Source organism: Aethina tumida, chromosome 3 (genome assembly GCF_024364675.1).
Source record: "Aethina tumida isolate Nest 87 chromosome 3, icAetTumi1.1, whole genome shotgun sequence".
In the NCBI taxonomy this organism is placed as follows: domain Eukaryota; kingdom Metazoa; phylum Arthropoda; class Insecta; order Coleoptera; family Nitidulidae; genus Aethina; species Aethina tumida.
The window spans coordinates 26,723,281-26,744,368 of NC_065437.1; the positions used below are offsets into that span (position 1 = coordinate 26,723,281).

Genomic DNA, 21,088 nt, shown 5'->3' on the forward strand with positions numbered 1-21,088 from the left:
ATTATTATTATTATTACATAAATAATTTTACAATTAATTTGATCATAATTAGAAGTTAGATAAAATGAAAGATGCCAGGTTTAAGTTCTGGAATTCATAATGTGGGTATTATTTACGTAATTAGTTTTATTTTAATTTTTGTTGTTAAATTAGTTTACATCCATATTGGCTTCGAGAAATATATAATGTTACACCTACGCTATTTTTATTTAGGTAAGGAGTCACTAATACTTTTATAATGAGTAACATCAATTATGTAATTAATTTGATTTCAACTTCGAATCTTTTATCTAATGAACCAGTTTACTTTGCAATTTTAAAGTATGATGGGAACCTACTGTCAAACAAGAATTTTTCGTGAAAGCCAAGATTGCATTGCAAGATATTTATTTATTTGCCAATATGAAATTTTAAACCCATTCCAATGTTTACCTTTCAAACGAATTTGGTGGTGGTGTTGGTGTTCTTGATAGTGGAAAACTGGCCACTTCCCGGCTGTTGGCCAGAGAACGAATTGATCCGAACGTCTGATCTGGGGACTGCTGACCTATGGGTGCTACAATTCCACTGCAACAACAAAACATCATATTAATTAATTAGCAGAGCATTATCTTGATAAATACTCATTAAATATACATTGTTAACCTAATTATGAGGCTTGATGACTTTATTAACAATTTTGAATGCAATTAGGTGAACGATTAGCTATTACATAATTGGGTTAGCTAATTGTTATTGTTATGTATAATTCGTAGAAGGATTCGTCTCGATTCTCAAACTATTTGCAGTACTGTAGTATAATTAGTACTGTCAATTACAATATTTATAAAATGTTTTACTCTTTTCAAAAATGATTGACTTCTAAAAATACTGAATATTTTTTAATAATTTTTATACTTAATTTGATATAAGCCATTAAAAATTCAATCGTAATGAATTTTATGAAATTCTGTGACGCATTATTTCCGACTAAACTAAAAAATATTAGACGACCACTCACTTGTTTATATGAATCTATACGTATAAACAAGGGTAATAGGTACTTACCCAACAGAACCGGAATTAACTAGAAATGGCAGGGGCGTGGGGCACTGGCTGTGCGGCGAACTCGCCAAAGAACTCCGCGTGCTTGACACCTGGCTGTGGGGACACTGGGGTGGACCTACTGCAATTGCACCCGGACCTCTTTTTCGTGGCCAGCAGAATGAGCACTTGCCTCCACGTTCCAAACCCACTGGAATATGAAAATGTTATGTATTAATAACATACATGAAAATGTGAGATTTTAAAATAAGTAGGAGAGAACCGTGTCAATTGAGTATCGATTAGCTACGTGGAAACAGTGCACTTGATTATCAATAGGTTTTCTTTTAATTAAATTTAAAAGTCGCATGATTAACAAACAAAAACAATCTCTGAAACAAATACTAAATGTAATTCAGTATTAGCTTATCACATGGGGTTTCATTTAGAAAAGAAGTCAAATATTTGTGTAGAAGATTAACTGGAACAATATGTTTGTCTTTGATAGCAAGGAAATTGGTTATTTCGTCAATGTTCACACTCACAAATTATTATTTTTTTAATAATTATAGATAACAAATTCAACACTATTTGATGAAATGATGTGGAAGCAGTCGCAATGAAAACAAAAATAATTTATTAATATAATAAATGAAAAACGATAAATTTATATAATAATAAAACGTTGAATAATAGACGAGGAAATATACGTCAAGAAGTTTGTGGAAATCTTAGGTCGATGTGGAATTACTAATAATTAATCGATACTTTATTAGATATTCCAGACTGGAACCTGTGATGAATATTTCACATGAGAATACGTCAACTGTTTCAGAAAATGGAATACACTCATTAATTTTTAATATAATTCGTGAGACGTGTCACACTCGCAAAAATATATTTCCATATTATTTAGTAATTATTAAATACTAAAATATTTATAATTACGATGGTAATATTAACATTTCGAAAAATATTAGGGTGCAAATTGACACATTTGCGACGTGTAAAAAAGAAAACAACTATCAGATTTTATTGATGCAGTTTGAGATACTGGACATTTGCAAATATATTGATCATATTAATATTTTTTTTAACAAATAATAGATTGAACTTGACACTTATTGAATTGCCTTGACATTGATCTAATGAGATGGTCAATTTCGCCCGACAAAATCTGTGAAGGGAGAGCTGATGTCGAAATATCCTACCTATGGCCCCATAAGTGTTCAATCGGTCCGGAGATCTCACAGACAAATTTTACAAAAATAAATGTTGCAAAAAGGGTCAAAATCTAATCTAATATTTTGTCCTCATATGGAAGAGTGTACACACCAAATTTTGTTAAAAATAGGTATTTTTTATGCCTATGAACCCAATAATTTAGTATAAAAATAAACATTACATTTGATATCATTTACCGTAATTTTAAATGAATAATAATAATAATAATAATAATAAATAGTCTTTATCTCTGATTGTTACCTTGGCAAGTATGAAGTTTGAATGGAGTATACTAATGATCATATATTATATACAATATAAAAAATGTTTGCACTCTAAAAATAGTAATGTCAAGATTTGTTTGACTAATAACTGGAGTGATAACGTCCTTGTGAAGTACACGCTAGAAAAGGCATCAAATTTCGCTTAACCATAGTTTCCATAATCATCCTGTCAGCGGAAATACTGCACATATCATAGATATATAAATTAAAATCTTCACCATTTTCCAATTTAAAATTCAATAATTTCATTCAGCAGAAAGTTTATATAGTGTACACATATGCAGTCCTTTTATTTTTTTGTTTACACATAACTGGTATCGATTACACTTTTCTCCGTACCGTTTTATAAAAAAAAACGATATCGTTGTATAGGAAACAAATTCGCCCACAAACATGCCACTGTTTCATGTAAACAAATTGTTTCTGTGTCATTCAATATCCCTAGAATACAAAATGATATAAACCATTTGACATGAGCATAATCCAGTGAAATAATTCATTAGAAAGTCACACGGTTTTCGTATAGGAAATTAGATCACTTTATGGGTTAATTAGTATTTCCTTAAACTCTAATTAAATGATTAGAGGACTTTTTGCGATTATAGCACAATTAAAAAAGTACGAAATGACGTGACTATCATTAATAGAGTCCTTGTAATAAAAGATCTGTTGTCAGTGCATGTTTAGTTGTTGTCACAGTTTACAGTGGACTTTGAAATAAAATAATTATACGATTGTATTGTATCAAAGTGTGAAATCAGTCATTGTTTTAACGATTAAGTAATTTTACTGGTTTTTAGTTCACTTTGATAATATTTAACTTTAATTAAATCCGCTTCATTCGAACTTACTCTTTAAAACCGACAAGATAATTCAACTAAAAACAACGAGAACAATTTAAAAGGGAAGCATTGAAATGAAGAAACTGACCACGAGTTTGTATTCGACAAGAAATAAAACGACGTCCTATTTATGACATGTCCTTGGTTAGATTTCCTGCTTTTGTCAACTGCACTGATTGTAATTTTGCATGATTATGCAAATAGAATATTGGAAGTAAAGAATGTATACGTATAGATAGCAAACATCCCACATTACAATGAACTATACAACTTTTAACTAAAAACAATACATCGAATACATTTTCCGCATTGCTTGGTCACGAATCGAGCTTCTCGACTTTCTTTTAACGGTGTGTCGCAATAGAGCAAATTTAGATCGAAACGGGCATGACTGTGCAAAGTTGCACAACCCAGCACCGTCGGCTAACAATTATTAATGTTTAATATTTGCCATTAATATTACAAAGACGGGTCGTGAAAACTCCGGGGGCGTGGACGATTTATTGCTAAGTGAATTTCCCTTGTGAAAAGCACCCGTGTGTAATTAATATAAATTGGGAAATAAAAAACTTATTTACATAATATTTTAATTAAGTTGTTATTCGTTTAGTTAGGTTTTCAGAAAGCCCATTCAGAATTCATTAAATATGCGGAAGTGAGTCTTTGATTAAACTCCATTAAAACCTTTTAAGTGTATTTGCTATTAAAATATTTTTTACTTTAAAGTGAATTAAATTTACCATCAAGTAAACCTTTTCAGTGTTCACCGCAAGATTTATAAAGTGAATAAACGGGAAATTATTCAGTATTAACTTTATGCAATCCGATACCAGTAACAAACCAGAAACCCGTCAGCCACGAGGCAAGCGAAGTGATTGTCCTTTAATGGATTAAACAGAGACGGGGTTTCTTGTTGCATTTTCGGTGTCAAATGTATGACACGTGTTGGCTGAATTAATTAAGGGTGTAGTTGCTGGTTCCCTGAACGGTTCAATGAATTTATGAAACGTTGACGTCAATGAGACCTTCTTCCGAAGGAGCAACGCCGAAGAATGCTTACGACAATGTGCGTCACTAAAGAAGCTCGGATAACTTGGAATTATTTATAACTTAAAAAGTTTTGAGCAGACGTAATTTCAATTAATTTGTGGAGAAACGATAATTGGGTATATATTTTCAGAGTTTGCCATTACGCTCGAGCACGATTATGAAATTAATGGTGAATGAAGATTAAGGAAGTTTTGAGTTTAATAAAGTTTTGTTTCTATTGTCTTATAAATAATTTCGTGATCAATATCAATTATCGACTATTAAACTTGTTATAAGGTTTTATGTATAGAATTAAATCTTTGCCCATTGATACTACATGATTAATTTTAGTCGTACAATCTATGATTTATTGCATGTATGACAGATAAAGTTAACTTTCATGCGGAATTTTCATGTTTCAGATCAATTAAATAGGTTACATGCAAGTTCTCGTTATTACAATTATCTTATAAACATTATAATGAAAGGAGTTACAGTTATCTATTAATTATATTCCTTATTAAGATAAGTATAATTCTTGGGTGGCACGCCTGATTTTTCTACAAATAGAAATAATTTTTATTATATTTAGAAAATGTCAGAAAATATTTAAATATACAGCTTTGATAGAAAGTAGAAGAACTTTTTTAAAATTTAAATAATTTTTGCCCTGGAAATTATGTTCAAAAAATGTATATTGAAAATTAACTTATTTCTTGTAAATTTAACAATTACATACTGAGAGAATAAAAAAAATAAAGAATTTAATTTTATTGATGAGTATTTGTTTTGGGCTGGAAAAAAGTAGAGGAATTTATGTTTTTTAAAATTTTATTACTATAAATAATTTGTAATTAGATTTTAATTATTTCTACACTAATATATTGTAAAATTCCCATTATTATGAACACATTTTTTTCATGGAAAGCAACAGAGTCAAAAATATTTGGATCCATATTTTGCCAGGACTCTTGCAGAACCGTGAATAAATTTTGATGATTACTATACTCTTTGTGTCTTATTTTGTTATTCACTCTCTCCCATAAGTTTTCAATGGAGTTTAGATCGGGAAATTGATATGGCCAGCTCATAATCTTGTTGATAATAAAGCTTTAGTGGTATATTTCTATCTGAATATATGTACCATGTTATTCCAGAATATTTCTTTATTCATAAAACAATCCATAATACCCTCTACTCACAGAAGAGGACCTATTCTAAAACCTGAAAAGCTGCCCCCTACTATTACCGACCGTGTTTAAGAGTGAGTATGGTAAGCTTTTGGTTAAACTTACTCCGAGCCTTACATATAAAATTCCATCTCAGCTAACCAGATTAAACTTGATTTCAGGGACCTGGTAAACTAAACTCTGACTCATCTGTTCTTCTCTGATAATAGTAGTTTTTTAGTCTGATCTTCTTGCATGAAGACCCCTTTGTAGTAATATATCTCTTACAGTTCTTGAAGAAACATTAATTTCAAGTTGTGTCTCAAGTAAACCTTTTAATTTGCTTGGACTCAGGAAAGGATCTTTTTTGGAGTAGGATAAAATGTGTTCATCCTGAAATCTATTGGTTTTTCTTGGTCGTCCTGTTTTATTTTTTCCTTCCACATTACCAAATCTTGTTGTAAAAGAATATAGTGATATTGATTTTTCTCTCATCAGATTGAAAGAACGATACAATACGTAATTTTAATTCGGAAAATAATTTCTTTCCACAAGGTACTATAATAACTTAGTTTACTTTGCGAATTTTGTAGAGATTAGTGACATTTAGTAAATAGTTAGCAGAATATTTAGTTTTTTAATTTGTAGCTAATAGAATTATTTTTAATACAAGAAATATTTACCGATATGTGATGTGATATATCATATTTCAGTAAAATTTGATGATTTTATTTAATATAATAGATAGGCTTTTAAAAATCCCATATTTATATTAATCAAAAATTGTTAATTATCTGGATAATTACTGAAGAAACTTTTATGTATTCTGATAACTTTAATCACAAAGGACAATTCAAAAGTAAACAAGATACTAAAACTAAGATTTTTTTATTAATAAGCACTGCATAGATTTTTTTGAAAGTTTATACAACAAAAATTAAATTAACTGTTCATTATTCTTTATTTTGTAACTACGCACTCGATTTTAGCCATTGAAATAGTATTAAACAATGTATCCATATAATTGAAGATTATTAACGCATAGTGGTGGCTACAATTATAGAAACTTATTAAAATATATTATAAATATGGGCTGTACTATCAGTACTTATAGTTTTTTTTTCTGTTATCGTTGATTTACTATGTAACAGGTTAATCTAATTTTTTGTGGATAAAAGTTTGCGACTAAATAAGTCAATGATTGCTTTTATTAACAAATTTAAATAAATCTGCCAAGTGGCTACGATAATAATAGTTACTTATGTATGTATTTTTCAAATATATTTTAAGAAAACTGTTTTATAATATTTGAAAATTTGTTTCTTTATTAATCTTGATTTATCAATTAGATATAAGTATATTTAAAAATGTGAAACTAGTAGTTTGTTGTGTGTTGCGTTTTTTTATAATAAATTACGTACCTAGAGTTCTTGAGCTGCTAACAGGACTGAGAGGATAGAAGTCGCCATGAAGGGGACAGTGGAACCCGATGGTTTGCTCCCTGCGTCTCGCCCTTCTTATCAGGATACACAGGACGGAACCGGCGACCAACATCAGCACCCCCACAACAATGCAGGCCGGTCCCAAGATCCTGGAGTTGCCTGTGAAAGCGATCCTGGCCGCATAGTGATCGGGACCCTCGTCCTCGCCTGGGCCTCTGTACGAAGCCGCTGAAACAAAAAGTAATAATAAAATAAATATGTATTGAAATTCTTCGTTTTCTCAATACAATTCCTTTAACGTCTCTAAATCGGACCAGTGATTAATGGAACCACCTGCGTTTGTAGACGCATAATGAAATTATGCACGAGCGCCGTTTAGCAGGAAACTCGTTAATTAAACGTATAAAATCGGTTCCGCATCACCACAAATTTATTAGCAAAACGCGGACGAGGATAATCATGAGCCGTGTGAGGTTACCGTTAGTAATAATAATCGTTTTTTTGTTGGTGATCTGATTTGCCAAGAATGGAGCATAACTGTAGTCTTAACAGATTATTTCTAGCGCAACAAACATTTCTAAATTCGAACGTGGCAAATATCGATAAATGAACTGTTACTTTGTTTATGTGAAACAATGAACAAGCAATTAAGTTCTAATTTAACTTGCTATCGATGCAGTCGAGTTCAATATACGGTGCACTGGTCCAATTCAAGTCGAATTTAAACATGTCACAGCTAATAATAGATGTAACTGACCAAGTCAATGTGAAAGATTCGTTACGATTCCGAAGGCTGTTGCGGCGACAATAAAAGTTTTACCTTGAAAACATAAAACTTTTATTGTTACACCTATAAGACTCCTGCTACGATCACTTTTATAGATCTGTAACAGTTTGAATAATTACTTGGTTAAGTTGTGTTAATTTTTTATGCAAATATATGCATGTATGTGATTTATTAAGGGAAACGTAATTAACATTTGTGACAAGTTCACCTGTAAAAATTTACGATAGAGTGTAATTATTCAAATGCACCAGTCCGGTAAGTAATTTTGACCTTAGCAGTTAGGAAAAGTCAAATAAATAGGGATGTCGCATCGCATCGACGTAGATTACGGTTTAGGTAAATTAATCACTTCCCGTATATAATTCAGCAAATTGATTGTAACTGTCGCTAAACAAGTCGGTAATTCGTTTGACCCGACCAGCAGTTAGTTGTTCGTTTATTTTTGCAACGCAATTTTTTCGGTTTGTGTAAGATTCAGCCTGAAATTATATGGCTTGCACGAGGCAGAATAATTTCGTAACGTATAATTATTTTTATTTTGAAATGAAACGAAGATCGATCGCATTCCTATTTTACAATTTTCATAATTGTTCTGTGAGTAATAACATAGCCTCCTGAATAGGTTGATATAATATTCAAAAGTAACTGTTAAAACTGCATACTTTAGATATTAGAATCGGATGTAAACATATTAAAACGTTAATTGTTAATGACACTGTATCGTTAAAATAAAAGGATTCTTTAAGTTTTTTTGTTTCATTTTTTATTTGTTCCTAAATTACTGATATTTTTAACAAGTATTAATTAATATTTTTTTCCTAATTAATTAATACTTTTTAATTGTTTATATATTACCAAAACAATTGATTATAAAAAAGTTACATGAATTGTATGTGGGGTTAATAAATAAAAAAAATAGAAAAAAAGAAATATTTTGCATTTTTTTAAAATATGAACATCATTATATTAAATAATTTTAACCCTTTGTAAATATAAATTTTGATATATTATGAATTATAATTTAAATTTAAATGGAGCGTCGAATGTTTATAAAACATTAATTATTAAAAGTAGGTCCAAAATAGTGATATCTATAAAAAAAGATGAATGAATTGATAAAATAATTGTTCTGGGAATAATAACGTAGCCTCCGAGTCGGTTGATATAATTTTCAGAAATAACTGTGCACTAGACTGCATACTTTAGATGCTAGAATCGGATGTAAACAACATATTAAAACATTAATGGTTAATGACACCATAACATTAACATAAAAAGATTATTTGTTTCTTTGTTTATTTTATTTGTTCTTAATTCTGTGACATTATTAATAAATTTATTTTTATTTTTCATATTTAGTTAATACTAAATGTTTTATATTACCAAAACATTAGTGTTTCAGTGTTTTTGTAAACATATATTGTTTAGATTTTTAAACTACAACAATATGAAATATAAATTTTGATGAATTATAATTTAATATTAAATATAAGAGATTCATTATTAATAGCAGGTCCAATATATGGATAGTAATTAATTATAAAAAATATAAGTGAATATAACGGCACACACAACGTTAATAATTAAAAGAAAAAATAGAAATATTTCGTATTTTTAGACATTTCAAATATTAAATATTATATATTAATAATCTATTGTGGACCTAAAAAATAAACTTTTCTAATCAATTATTATCTTATTTTTTTTATAAAAATGTAAACAGTATTATTTTATCAATTTTCACATTTTGTTAAATATAAATTTTGATAAATTATGAATTATAATTTAAAAATATATTAATAAACACTGATCAGGGAAGATTATTTTAATGGTAAATATTTATGGGCGCTAAATGTTTTTAAAATATTTATTATTAATAATCAAAATATGAATATTGACTTCTTATAAAAAAGAAAAATATGTGTATGTATGTTTAATAATAAAAATTGAATTTCGTATTTTTCAAAATTCTAATTTTGATTTAATTTCTTCTTTTTTATGAAAATTTGAACAGTGTCATATTAAAAATTTTGATTTTTTTTAATATAAATATATAAGTACATATATTTTTGGAATTTCATATCTTTTAAAATTTCACAAAAATTTTGTTTTAATAAATATATTAGAACTAAAAATAGATTTTGAACAATATATTAAACTGACTTTTTGCTAAATTTATACAAATTTTAATAAATCATGAATTATAATTTAATCATTTTTTTTCATCAAAGTGTCATCAGTATCATATTTTGGCCATTTATTAAATAGAGAGAGAAGAGAAAATTAGTTTATTAATAAAAAATTGTGAGGTGTTAAATTTAAAACGTTTACAACAATTATTACAACATTTTTTAAATAATTTTTTTAACGAATTAATTTCTTTTTTTTTCAAAATGTAAATAATATTATATTACTTTTAACTTTTTATTAAATATAAATATTATTAAATTACGAATTATATTTTAAAATTAAATGTATAAATTTATTAATATAAAATAAGGGAATTGTATTTGATTATTAAATAACAGATCCGAATTATAGATTAATTATATATAAAAAATATTCATGAAATCACATAAATAGATTTTTATAAGTGAATTATATTATTATCCTTAATAATCATTAATAATATATAGGGCGTTTCATATATTCTCCGAAATTTTTTAACCAGATATGCACTTCTAAATAATAAGTCAATTTCTTAAAAATTTCTAATAAAAATCAAACAAAAAACGAAATAAAAAATGTTTTTTTTTTGTACTTTTTTATGCACTGTTTACTTCTTAATATTTTCAATTATTGTAATGCAAACAATTTTTCTGGTTTTTTGTTGTTTCAACCGAAGTATACTACACGGAAGTACAAAATATCGGCGAATTGAGTAAATGGATAACAACGGCTGTATATAATTTGCGTCTTCTGAAACGGCAGCAAGGAGGAACGTTGGAACTAGTGCGACGAAATTGGATAAAACGGACCCAACTTTGTCAATGGAGAAAATTTTTAACAGCTTTTGTACAGTAAGGTTTGGTACAAACTTTAACATTTTTTATCTGATTTATTTTCTGATAGACTTTTATTAGATTTTTTTAAGAAACACCCTGAATTATATTAAATGTGAATAAATGATAAACTATGAGAGTACAACATATTTAGTAAACTAATATATTATAATATTGTTAGTAATTATTAAAAATATAATATGAATAGTTTAATATTAAATTGGACCATAAATTAACCATCAAATTGCTACTACTACTACCACTATGATAATAGATTAAATGTAAAATTAATGCTGACTGAAATAAATTAATTTATTAAAATAAAAGCATTAAATAAAAGAGAAATTAAACGTGTTATAAATTGCACCACAAACTGGACTTAAATAAAAATTAAGCGTTATTAATATGTGGTGTATTTGAATTACAAACATTTATTATAAGAACTTTCTCGCAATAGTTGCCAAGAGAGAATGTGTGTACAATTCTTTTATCGGGCAATAAAATTCTGCGTTTTTATAAAAAATAACTTTCTGTTCAACAACACAAACGGGGAAAGTAGGATGATCAAACCCGCATTAAGTGAAAATAGATCTTAATTCAGATGAAACATTTAACCACTTTCATTCACATGTTTGATTTAAATGTGAGCTTGAATAATTTCCTTTTATGCTGAATGTAATGTGAACCTTCTATGTTCCTGCTTCTCGATGTCCCAGATTCCAGTCTAGGGTCTATTCAGTAGATTGAACGAGTTTAATTAAATATATACACGGATCTTCAGGTTCAACCCGTCAATAATTCCAGAACGCCGTGCATAAGCTGATAATGTTCGTTGCAATTATGTTGTAATCGATACTGGGCAGACCAGTAAATCGTCCATAATCTAATTTAATATGACCACTTATCCGGCTTCCATATTATGCGGTCGTTGCCAATGATTCAGTACTTTCGTTTGAATGCATCTATTTAAAAGACATGTGAACCTTATACTCGGATATATTTGTTTATTAAATTATTGTTTATTACTTCGTGTCCAGGGTCAGTGAAACACAAAACGTAAAACTTTATCTAGCGGGGAAATGTATTGTAGGCAATCGAGTGATAACGTGGAAATAATTCACACTAGAGACACGTACACAATCGGGAAAATCATGTGAACGTAACACGCGATTATTTCAGTTTTCGCACCGTCAAAGAACAATGTACAACGTTACGCAGGATTTAATGAAGGTCTTGTGTACAAAACGGAGGAAAATTGTGGCGAAAAACACGTTCTGGAGGTTAACTTTTCCGATTGTAATTAACTGTACCACGTAACAATGGAGCTAAAGTTTTATATTTAGATTCCGGTTGAAATTATTTACGGTCACGGCCAAGTTTTATCAGTTTGCCTTTGAATTGTTTAATATTTCATTCATTATCAGTCGTGTTATTATTATTGTAGCTAATGTTGCAATAACAAGGTTTTATTAGAATCTCGATATGAATACTCAATATAACAAGAATCTTTTATAAAATGCACTTAATTACTAATTAGTTCTGTACTGAAGACGTTAATTATTTGTGTAATATTTTTCACATAGGTATAATAAATTTAATAAAATAATAAAATTAATCTTGAAAAAGAAAAACCAAATTGTTGGGTAATCTAATTTTGTCTCTGTATGAAATCATAATTATATTTTAGAATCTATTAAAATTTTATGGTTTCAAGTAATAAAACTATATCTATCTAATATTTCGCTTAATAAATAATAATTCGGAATTTTATTGTCGTCCTTTAAAATTTTAATACCTAATTTTATCCACACATGAAACAGAAGTTTTCCATTATAGTTTATTGACACAATAAAATTTATTTATTGATCATAATTAAATAATATATTTTATAAAGTTAACTAAATTAAATTTTAATTGAAATTTTAGAATTTAAAACAATAAAAAATATGTATTTTACAATAACTTTATTCAAATATTTTTAATAAATGGTCAATAGACATTAAAATTTGTGATAATTGAATTAACCTTCAGAAAATAAATATATTTTTTGATGTTTTTAATCAATTTTAAGTAAAAACAAATATTATAATGTATTTTATTCAATAAATAATAATTAAATTTTTATCATTCTTCAAAATAGTAGTATTTCATGTATCATATTTTCATATTTCATGTTTCATGTTTCATGTTTCATGTTTCATGTTTCATGTTTCATGTTTCATAGTTCATATTTCATATTTCATATTTCACATTTCACATTTCACATTTCACATTTCACATTTCATATTTCATATTTCATATTCATAATTCATAATTCATAATTCATAATTCATATTTCATATTTCATATTTCATATTTCATATTTCATATTTCATATTTTATATATTTCATATTGTTCATATATTTCATATATTTCATATTAATTTATATTTTATATTATTAATTATTAATCTCATAATTGTCACATTATAAACACAATTATTCGACGAATATATAATATCAGAAAATAAATATATTTTTTGATGTCTTCGATCAATTTTAAGTAAAAGCAAATATAATTATTTTATTCAATAAATAATAATTAAATTTTTTATCATTCTTCAAAATAGTAGTATTTCATGTATCATATTTTATATTTCATATATTTCATATATTTCATATATTTCATATATTTCATATATTTCATATATTTCATATATTTCATATATTTCATATATTTCATATATTTCATATATTTCATATATTTCATATATTTCATATATTCCATATATTTCATATATTTCATATATTTCATATATTTCATATATTTCATATATTTCATATATTTCATATATTTCATATATTTCATATATTTTATATATTTCATATTAATTTATATTTTATATTATTAATTATTAATCTCATAATTGTCACATTATAAACACAATTATTCGAAGAATATGACTAATAAGAGATATGATAATTACAAAAATACTTCCTTTTTCGAAAAATAACATACATCAATATTAAATTGGTGACACATCATATTAATTTGTTTATTTATAGAAGAGAGTGAATAAATTTTACATATGAATATACCTGAATCAGTCGTGAAAAAAAAAATTGTTTTCAACATTTCAAATAACATATAATCATTTATGTTCTAATTATAGTAAAAGTTACTTCCTCACTAAATACAAATGGATATTTAAATTTGACTATTCGATTGCTATTTTTTTCAGAATAATATCTATAATATTAATAATTAATAAGATAAAAAAATAGTATTAGGATTATAGAATACATGAAATAAATAAGTACAGGATCTCGTCACTTCCTTTGTGTGTTCGGCCGGAAGTTAAATATTGAATAGTGTTTACATATACAAAAGGAAGGTAAAGCGATTATTTTCTACGGTTTAAAATTTATTCACACCAGAGTGTAAATACAGTTTATTTTTTTCAATCAACACCTGTTAAATAACATCATTTGTACTCGGACTTGGATTCGTTAACATTGAAGTTGTTGCCAAGATAATACACTTCGATCATAAAACTTTTGAACGTGGCAATGAAGCCTTTGATGACAAAATAATCCTAGCCACGATTAAATAATACGTGTCAGATCTGCTCCAATACCGGGCGTTGCGTAAATATGACCGTGACAATCCTTCCTGTCGGATACGATATATTAAAATGCATTAAGAAATTGCGTGTTGTCGACAACTTCATCCATATTTGAGCTGGGCGCTAACAATGGCTATTTATAGATATACGAGCGTCGTTCAAGTAATAATTTATCATGATCCCTACAAACTATACGCAATGCTACGACCATAATGTTCTGGAAATAAAAATCGGCTCTATTTATATCACTGTTTGCCGCATAATTACTCTATAAGGAATACAACCACGAATTTTTTGTGACGTCGATTCGTAATTGTTTGAATGGCACCTGTCACACAGATATTGCCACGCGTACATTTTTTTAAGGGGCGGCCAGTTATTTTAAGGATGTAGAAAATGAGTCACTTTTATGTATAGTATCGGCATAAAATAAGGTCCACGATTTTAGCATAATTAAATAATAAAATAAATCATACAAATGTTTGTTTTTGATATATTTATACAAATTAAATTAAAATTAAAAAAAACTCATGAACTTCATCGTCTAAAAGTCAGAAACTCATATTCATTAAGATATACTTCTGACAAAGCTTTGTTATTCCTGTTATTTACTGATGTCTTTCCTTTGTGTTTGATCTTGATGACTCGTTGTTTTTACCCTACATATCTGAATAGGGGTAATTTCCAATTTGAACTTACCGGTGAGGACGCAGCCGACGAGGAGGAAGAGGAACCCGAATATGGGCAGTATGATCTGACAGTTGGCGGCGACTACGACGCCGGCCACCATTAGGCCGCCCTCGATCTTCTCGACCCGCAGGCGAGATATGGGCGCCGGGCAACGCAACTTGCCGCCCTCGGCGCCCGCCGCCACCACGTTTGTGCCTGCCCCGGACACCTCGTTAGGCCTGAAACAGAACAGAACGAAGTGAGCTTCAGTTGTCCTGATTTTGGATGACATACTGGAGGGATTGTGGTAATTTCGAACTGAGAACCTTAGGCTCATCTTCGAAACTAGATTACTAGTTTAAAATTTTTCAATTTACCATAAATATTAAATTAAATGTATATGTTTGAAACAGTAACACATTTAAGAAAATACTCCTGTAACCTTTTTAATTAATGAATACCATCTTAAAAGAAAAATTGGCATCTTTCAAAATTAATACCAAGTTTCATAAACAAATATTGCATATTCACTTATTAACTGGAGTAACATACAAAAAATATTTTGAAATATCGGATATTGACTTAAAGTATTAATTTTATTAGTTAGTTATTATTAGTTACTTTTTAAAATATAGTATATAATTGAAGGTATCAATAGTGATCATAATGTAATAGGAAAAATTGAACTCGTATAGTTGGTTAGCACTCATTGTAAAAGTTAAACTAATTGCGATAATTAATGCATAAAGTTTCTAATACTCTGAACTATTTTTGACGTTGTGGTCTATATTTGATAAGAAGAAATTCATCAGATAACTATGATCATATCAAAGACTTGTTGATTAAAAAAAATATTATATAGTTTATATTAAAGGAAACAATTTCAACAATGTTCCACAAATAATTTATTGCAGATATTAGTGATTACTATTTATTGTGTTTAAACATTTGAAAAAAATTGAAAAAGATAATAGTGTGTGATTTCTTAAAAAGATTTTAATAATATAATAGAATATTAAATATAAACAGCAGGTTAATTATTAAAAAACATTCAGTAAAAAAAAATTGAAAAAGGTAATAGTGTATACGATTTCTAAAAAAGATTTTAATAACATAACAATAGAATATTAAACATAAACAGCAGGGTAATTATTAAAAACCATTCAGTATGTTTACTGTTGTCCGAATTCTCCTATTTAGACGTAAAATTGTTTAATTCTATGTTGCTTTACTTATAAAAAGATAATCATCAAACATTAAAACATCTTTTTACTACAAAGGCTTCTTTTAAATTTTAAATTAAAACTGACCGTGTTCCAAATGCTAATTAATGTATATTTAAGCAATCTAAAATTGTCTTTAAAAAGTTACGGTCAAGTATGATGAATTTCTGTAAGTTTGCACGAAAATAAATACGTCGTAAATTATGTGTCATTTAACTAGCAAACAACTTAATTATTTTAGCAACACACGCCGCAAAATTAATTATAATCATTGTTATTATGCATCGCACGATTTAAATAAAACGTGTATTGTGTATTGGTTAGAAAAATTCACTGGAATTATTTATAGAAAACTTGGCTTGGGACAATTATTCTGGAAATTACTAACGCCGAGAACACGTACAATATTAATAGACATAATGATTAACATATTGGAATTTACTCTCATGAGTTGTTTTACGTCAAAATAAAATTTTTCGTTCCATCAAAATCTTTGAACATCTATATGTAAATAAAGAGAAACCCGAACGTAACATTTTCTCCATCAAAAGAGAAAGTCGTTGAGATTTAAAAGATTTTTAAAAAATTACCGCATGTTCGTGAATGGGGTGATTAATTTAATAATACCGACTTAACTGCTGCTCTTAAATCGATTTTATAATGGTTCTACGGGTTTATGTTTATGTAACGTAAAACACGAGGTTTGATGTATATTTTTATCAGCTTGAAAAACAAGCAGCAAAATAAACTTTTAAACAATCGATTTTTTATTGCCTTCTTGTTCCCATTCTTCATATTTTAATAGTATTTTATTGTAAATACACAGAGTGTTCTATTATTGTATATCAATAATGAAAGGGGGGTCAATACACTGTTTAATTTTAATATTCTATATAAAAAATCTGTATTATTACAAGATAAAGAAATATTATTTAATTTAAAATAATTGATTAAGAAAATGTGTAATAAAATTTTATAGTTATTAAAAAAATAATAAAACGTTTATTTTTAATATTCTCAAAAACTTATTTATTGCAAAATAAAAAAAAATTTAAAACAAAATTTTATTTAAAAAGAAAGTAAATATTTAATTAAAAAAACTAATAAAGAAAATAAGTAAAAAAATTCCTTTGATTAAAAAATGTCAATAAATATCAAAAATATCTTTTTTGCTGTAAATCTCTTAATATAATATTTGATAAAAATTAGTACCAAATGTATAATAATAAAAAAAATTGAGCAACAAAGTAAGGTTAAAAATATATTTCAAAATTAACCCAATTTTCTCTTTATTTTTAATATTCAGGTATATATTGCAAATCGTAGAACTATTAATAATTTTTATTTTGTAAAAAATCAGTAGTAAATGTTTAATGTAAAATAATTAAGTAATAAATAAAATAATTACTAAAGTTAATATAAAACAATTTAAAAAATATATGAAACGTAATAATTTTTTTCTTTTCTTTTAATATAGAAGTTGTTTCTAAACAAATGTATAATAATAAAAAAAATTGAGCAACAAAGTAAGGTTAAAAATATATTTCAACATTAACCCAATTTTCTCTTTATTTTTAATATTCAGGTATATATTGCAAATCGTAGAACTATTAATAATTTTTATTTTGTAAAAAATCAGTAGTAAATGTTTAATGTAAAATAATTAAGTAATAAATAAAATAATTACTAAAGTTAATATAAAACAATTTAAAAAATATATAAAACGTAATAATTTTTTTCTTTTCTTTTAATATAGAAGTTGTTTCTAAACAAAATTAAAAAAAGATATTACTTTGTATATTTAAATTGTAACTGAAAATTACTGTGCGTAATTACCTCCTCAAATTGGCATCACAAATTATGAATAAAATTGGGTACGCTACACTCTAACAGACTGGGGAAATCCGAAATGCAACATGAAAATTGTTAATGCAGCCAATAAATAGAATGCGAGGTCTACGACCCAAATGTCGAACGAGCATAGAATTCAGTAGCAACGCGTTCAAATTCATAAATTCCAATAACACGTCAACGAGATCTGAAATCAGCAACAGCACAGTCGAAAACAATCGTCAATTATGATTCACAAGCACCGCATACAAACTGTTATTAATATAAACAACGCTTTCGTTTTTTTTAATCACCACATTTTAAACGCCGTCCATTATATCGCAATCAGTCTCTGGTTTGCGTGACCCCAATATTATTAGACACTTTCCATTTTACAATTGGATTTGGTCGACCGAAAACCCGTATATTCACGACCGGCGGATCTTTTGTCTGCGATTCGCGATCGGCGATTTAGAACCGTGTGCGAACCATTGTTGAGGTCGTACCATGAACCGCGGCACAACAAACAATGCGTGAACGGCAGTTGAATTATTTAAATAATTAAATCGGTTCGAAAGTTGCATACGAATTTCTTTGGTCTGGACGTTGTTTTGCTTCGGTCTGACACAAACATCAATGTTACGGACAGGATGTAAGGGCATATCCCCAATGACTTGACAATGAAAAATTGGATGTATCATATGTTGAGATCAATTAGTGTTTTAGTATAAATAAACTGTATAACGAAGTATACTTGACCTGTTTCGTGGTTGATTTTATTGACAGAATCCGTGCCAAATTTCAAAAAATGATAGCACCTGCAAATGTTTTGTAATAACGCATAGTTAAATGGGGTTATTTTAAGAACAGGTTAGTTTTTGGATGGGTAATCGTGTGATGTTTTTAAATTCGTTGAATGACTCTGACAAGGACATGAACAAAAATAATGGTTAGTTTGAAAATATTTTGGTAGTGACATTTACTATATATATATGACTAAGTTTATTTCAGATTTCATTATTTAAATTTATAAATAAAACTGTTGTTTGTGTTTACAAAATCTAAAAATTCAGTAAAAAAATCCAATTTAGAACTGCAAAAGAACAATAAATTAAGATGCTCCTTTATCTGGCTAGTCATCAGTTTTTATACAATGCACAACTATTATAAGAAATCTGAATCATCACCATCTCGTCATTAATTCTTTTTATAAATAAATTAATTAAGCATCTTTTTAAATAGAAAACGGTACATTGATATTAAAGTGCAATAACTGCACTACATGACTCACGTTAGAAATTTTTTAGATACCCACAATCATATGAATAAATTAATTATAAAACAATAATAAATTGTTTTACAATTTTAAATGTCTCGCGTATTGCACACACCAATTAAATAAATGGCAAAACGACAAGTAATGTTCAACAGTTCGTTGAACCAATAGACAGTTTATGTGTGCAAGACCAACCCCAGAGCGATAGAAGGAAATGTTCGAAATGTCCTCGTTCGAATACCTGTTCTTGCTAATATGTAGTTTCGTGTCGAATAATCTAATTATTGTGGAATTTGTCAGCGTATTGAAAGTTAAATACGCGGAAATAATCGACCTTTCAAGAAAATGCAGTCTGTTAACAATTTCACTCACATACACAGGGTGTATCTTAAATTGGGGATGAATACACCCCAGTGAGACAACTTGGAATATTTTAAATCGAAAATCCTAATACCACACCATAAATCTTTTAAAGGCCAACTTGTAAAATAACTTTTTGGCAACATCATATTTAATTTGTTACTTCATACATCTGGTAAAAAATTCGAATTTATTGCATATCTTGTTTAAAATACGTCAAAATTATAGACGAAGTTAATATTTACATTCCTAAAGAGATCAAAGTTTTAATGAACATAGTTTCAAATAATTCTGCCCTAAACTTATTAAAATTGTGGAAAAAAATATCACGAACAAATATGTTCAAAAATTACACTTCTTTAACAAAATTCAATACATATAAAATATACATAAAATGTTTATTACGTTTCTTAACTAAATTATATTTTATATTTCAAATTTCTTCATATTAGTTAATATTTCACATAATTTCATAATTTATATTATTCTATATTTATTATTATTTTATATTCCATATTTTATATATTTTAGTAATGTTAGTAAATATATAATTTATTAATATTGGATATATTTATTATTCAGATAACAATGTATAAAACTAATTATCTTAAAAATAGGTTTTAATCCAATCATTAAAATTATTCCTCTCTTGTGTAAAAACATGTTATTCAACAAATAATCCTTAACATTAGCAAATTTCTCGACAGTCACACTTAACTGAAGAAGGTAATTTATTATAAAATTTTTATTACAAAAAAATTGTGACTTGATCGTGACCGAAACAATCTTAGTCTCGGTAAATAAAGATTCTCTGTTGACTTAAGGTTATGGTCATGGATCGGACTATCATATTTCATATTTCACATTCAACATTTCAAAATTTTGTATATCATATTTCAATATTTCATATTTCATATTTCATATTTCATATTTCATATTTCATATTTCATATTTCATATTTCATATTTCATATTTCATATTTCATATTTCATATTTCATATTTCATATTTCATATTTCATATTTCATATTTCATATTTCATATTTCATATTTCATATTTCATATTTCATATTTCATATTTCATATTTCGATATTTCAATATGTCATATTTCAATATTTCAATATATTTCAATATATTTCAATATTTCAATATTTCATAGTTCATTTTCATATTTCATATTTCATGTTTCATATTTCATATTTCATATTTATTTCATATTTCAATATTTCAATATTTCATAGTTCATAGTTCATTTTCATATTTCATATTTCATATTATTTCATATTTCATGTTTCATATTTCATATTTATTTCATATTTCAAT

At 27.2% G+C, this 21,088-nt stretch overlaps 1 protein-coding gene across 3 annotated transcripts in view; it reads right to left on the reverse strand.

Moving 5' to 3' along the window:
- Window positions 1-21,088, reverse strand: part of LOC109595764 (uncharacterized) — a 51,444-nt gene that overhangs the window by 1,574 nt on the left and 28,782 nt on the right. For all 3 annotated transcript variants that reach the window (XM_020011189.2, XM_020011188.2, XM_020011187.2), the window contains exons 2-5: window positions 15,107-15,315; window positions 6,993-7,241; window positions 1,048-1,234; window positions 433-567 (exon numbers count right to left, since the gene is read on the reverse strand). In XM_020011189.2, the coding sequence (XP_019866748.1) occupies window positions 433-567; window positions 1,048-1,234; window positions 6,993-7,241; window positions 15,107-15,315 (780 nt within the window). The remainder of the gene's footprint in view (window positions 1-432; window positions 568-1,047; window positions 1,235-6,992; window positions 7,242-15,106; window positions 15,316-21,088) is intronic.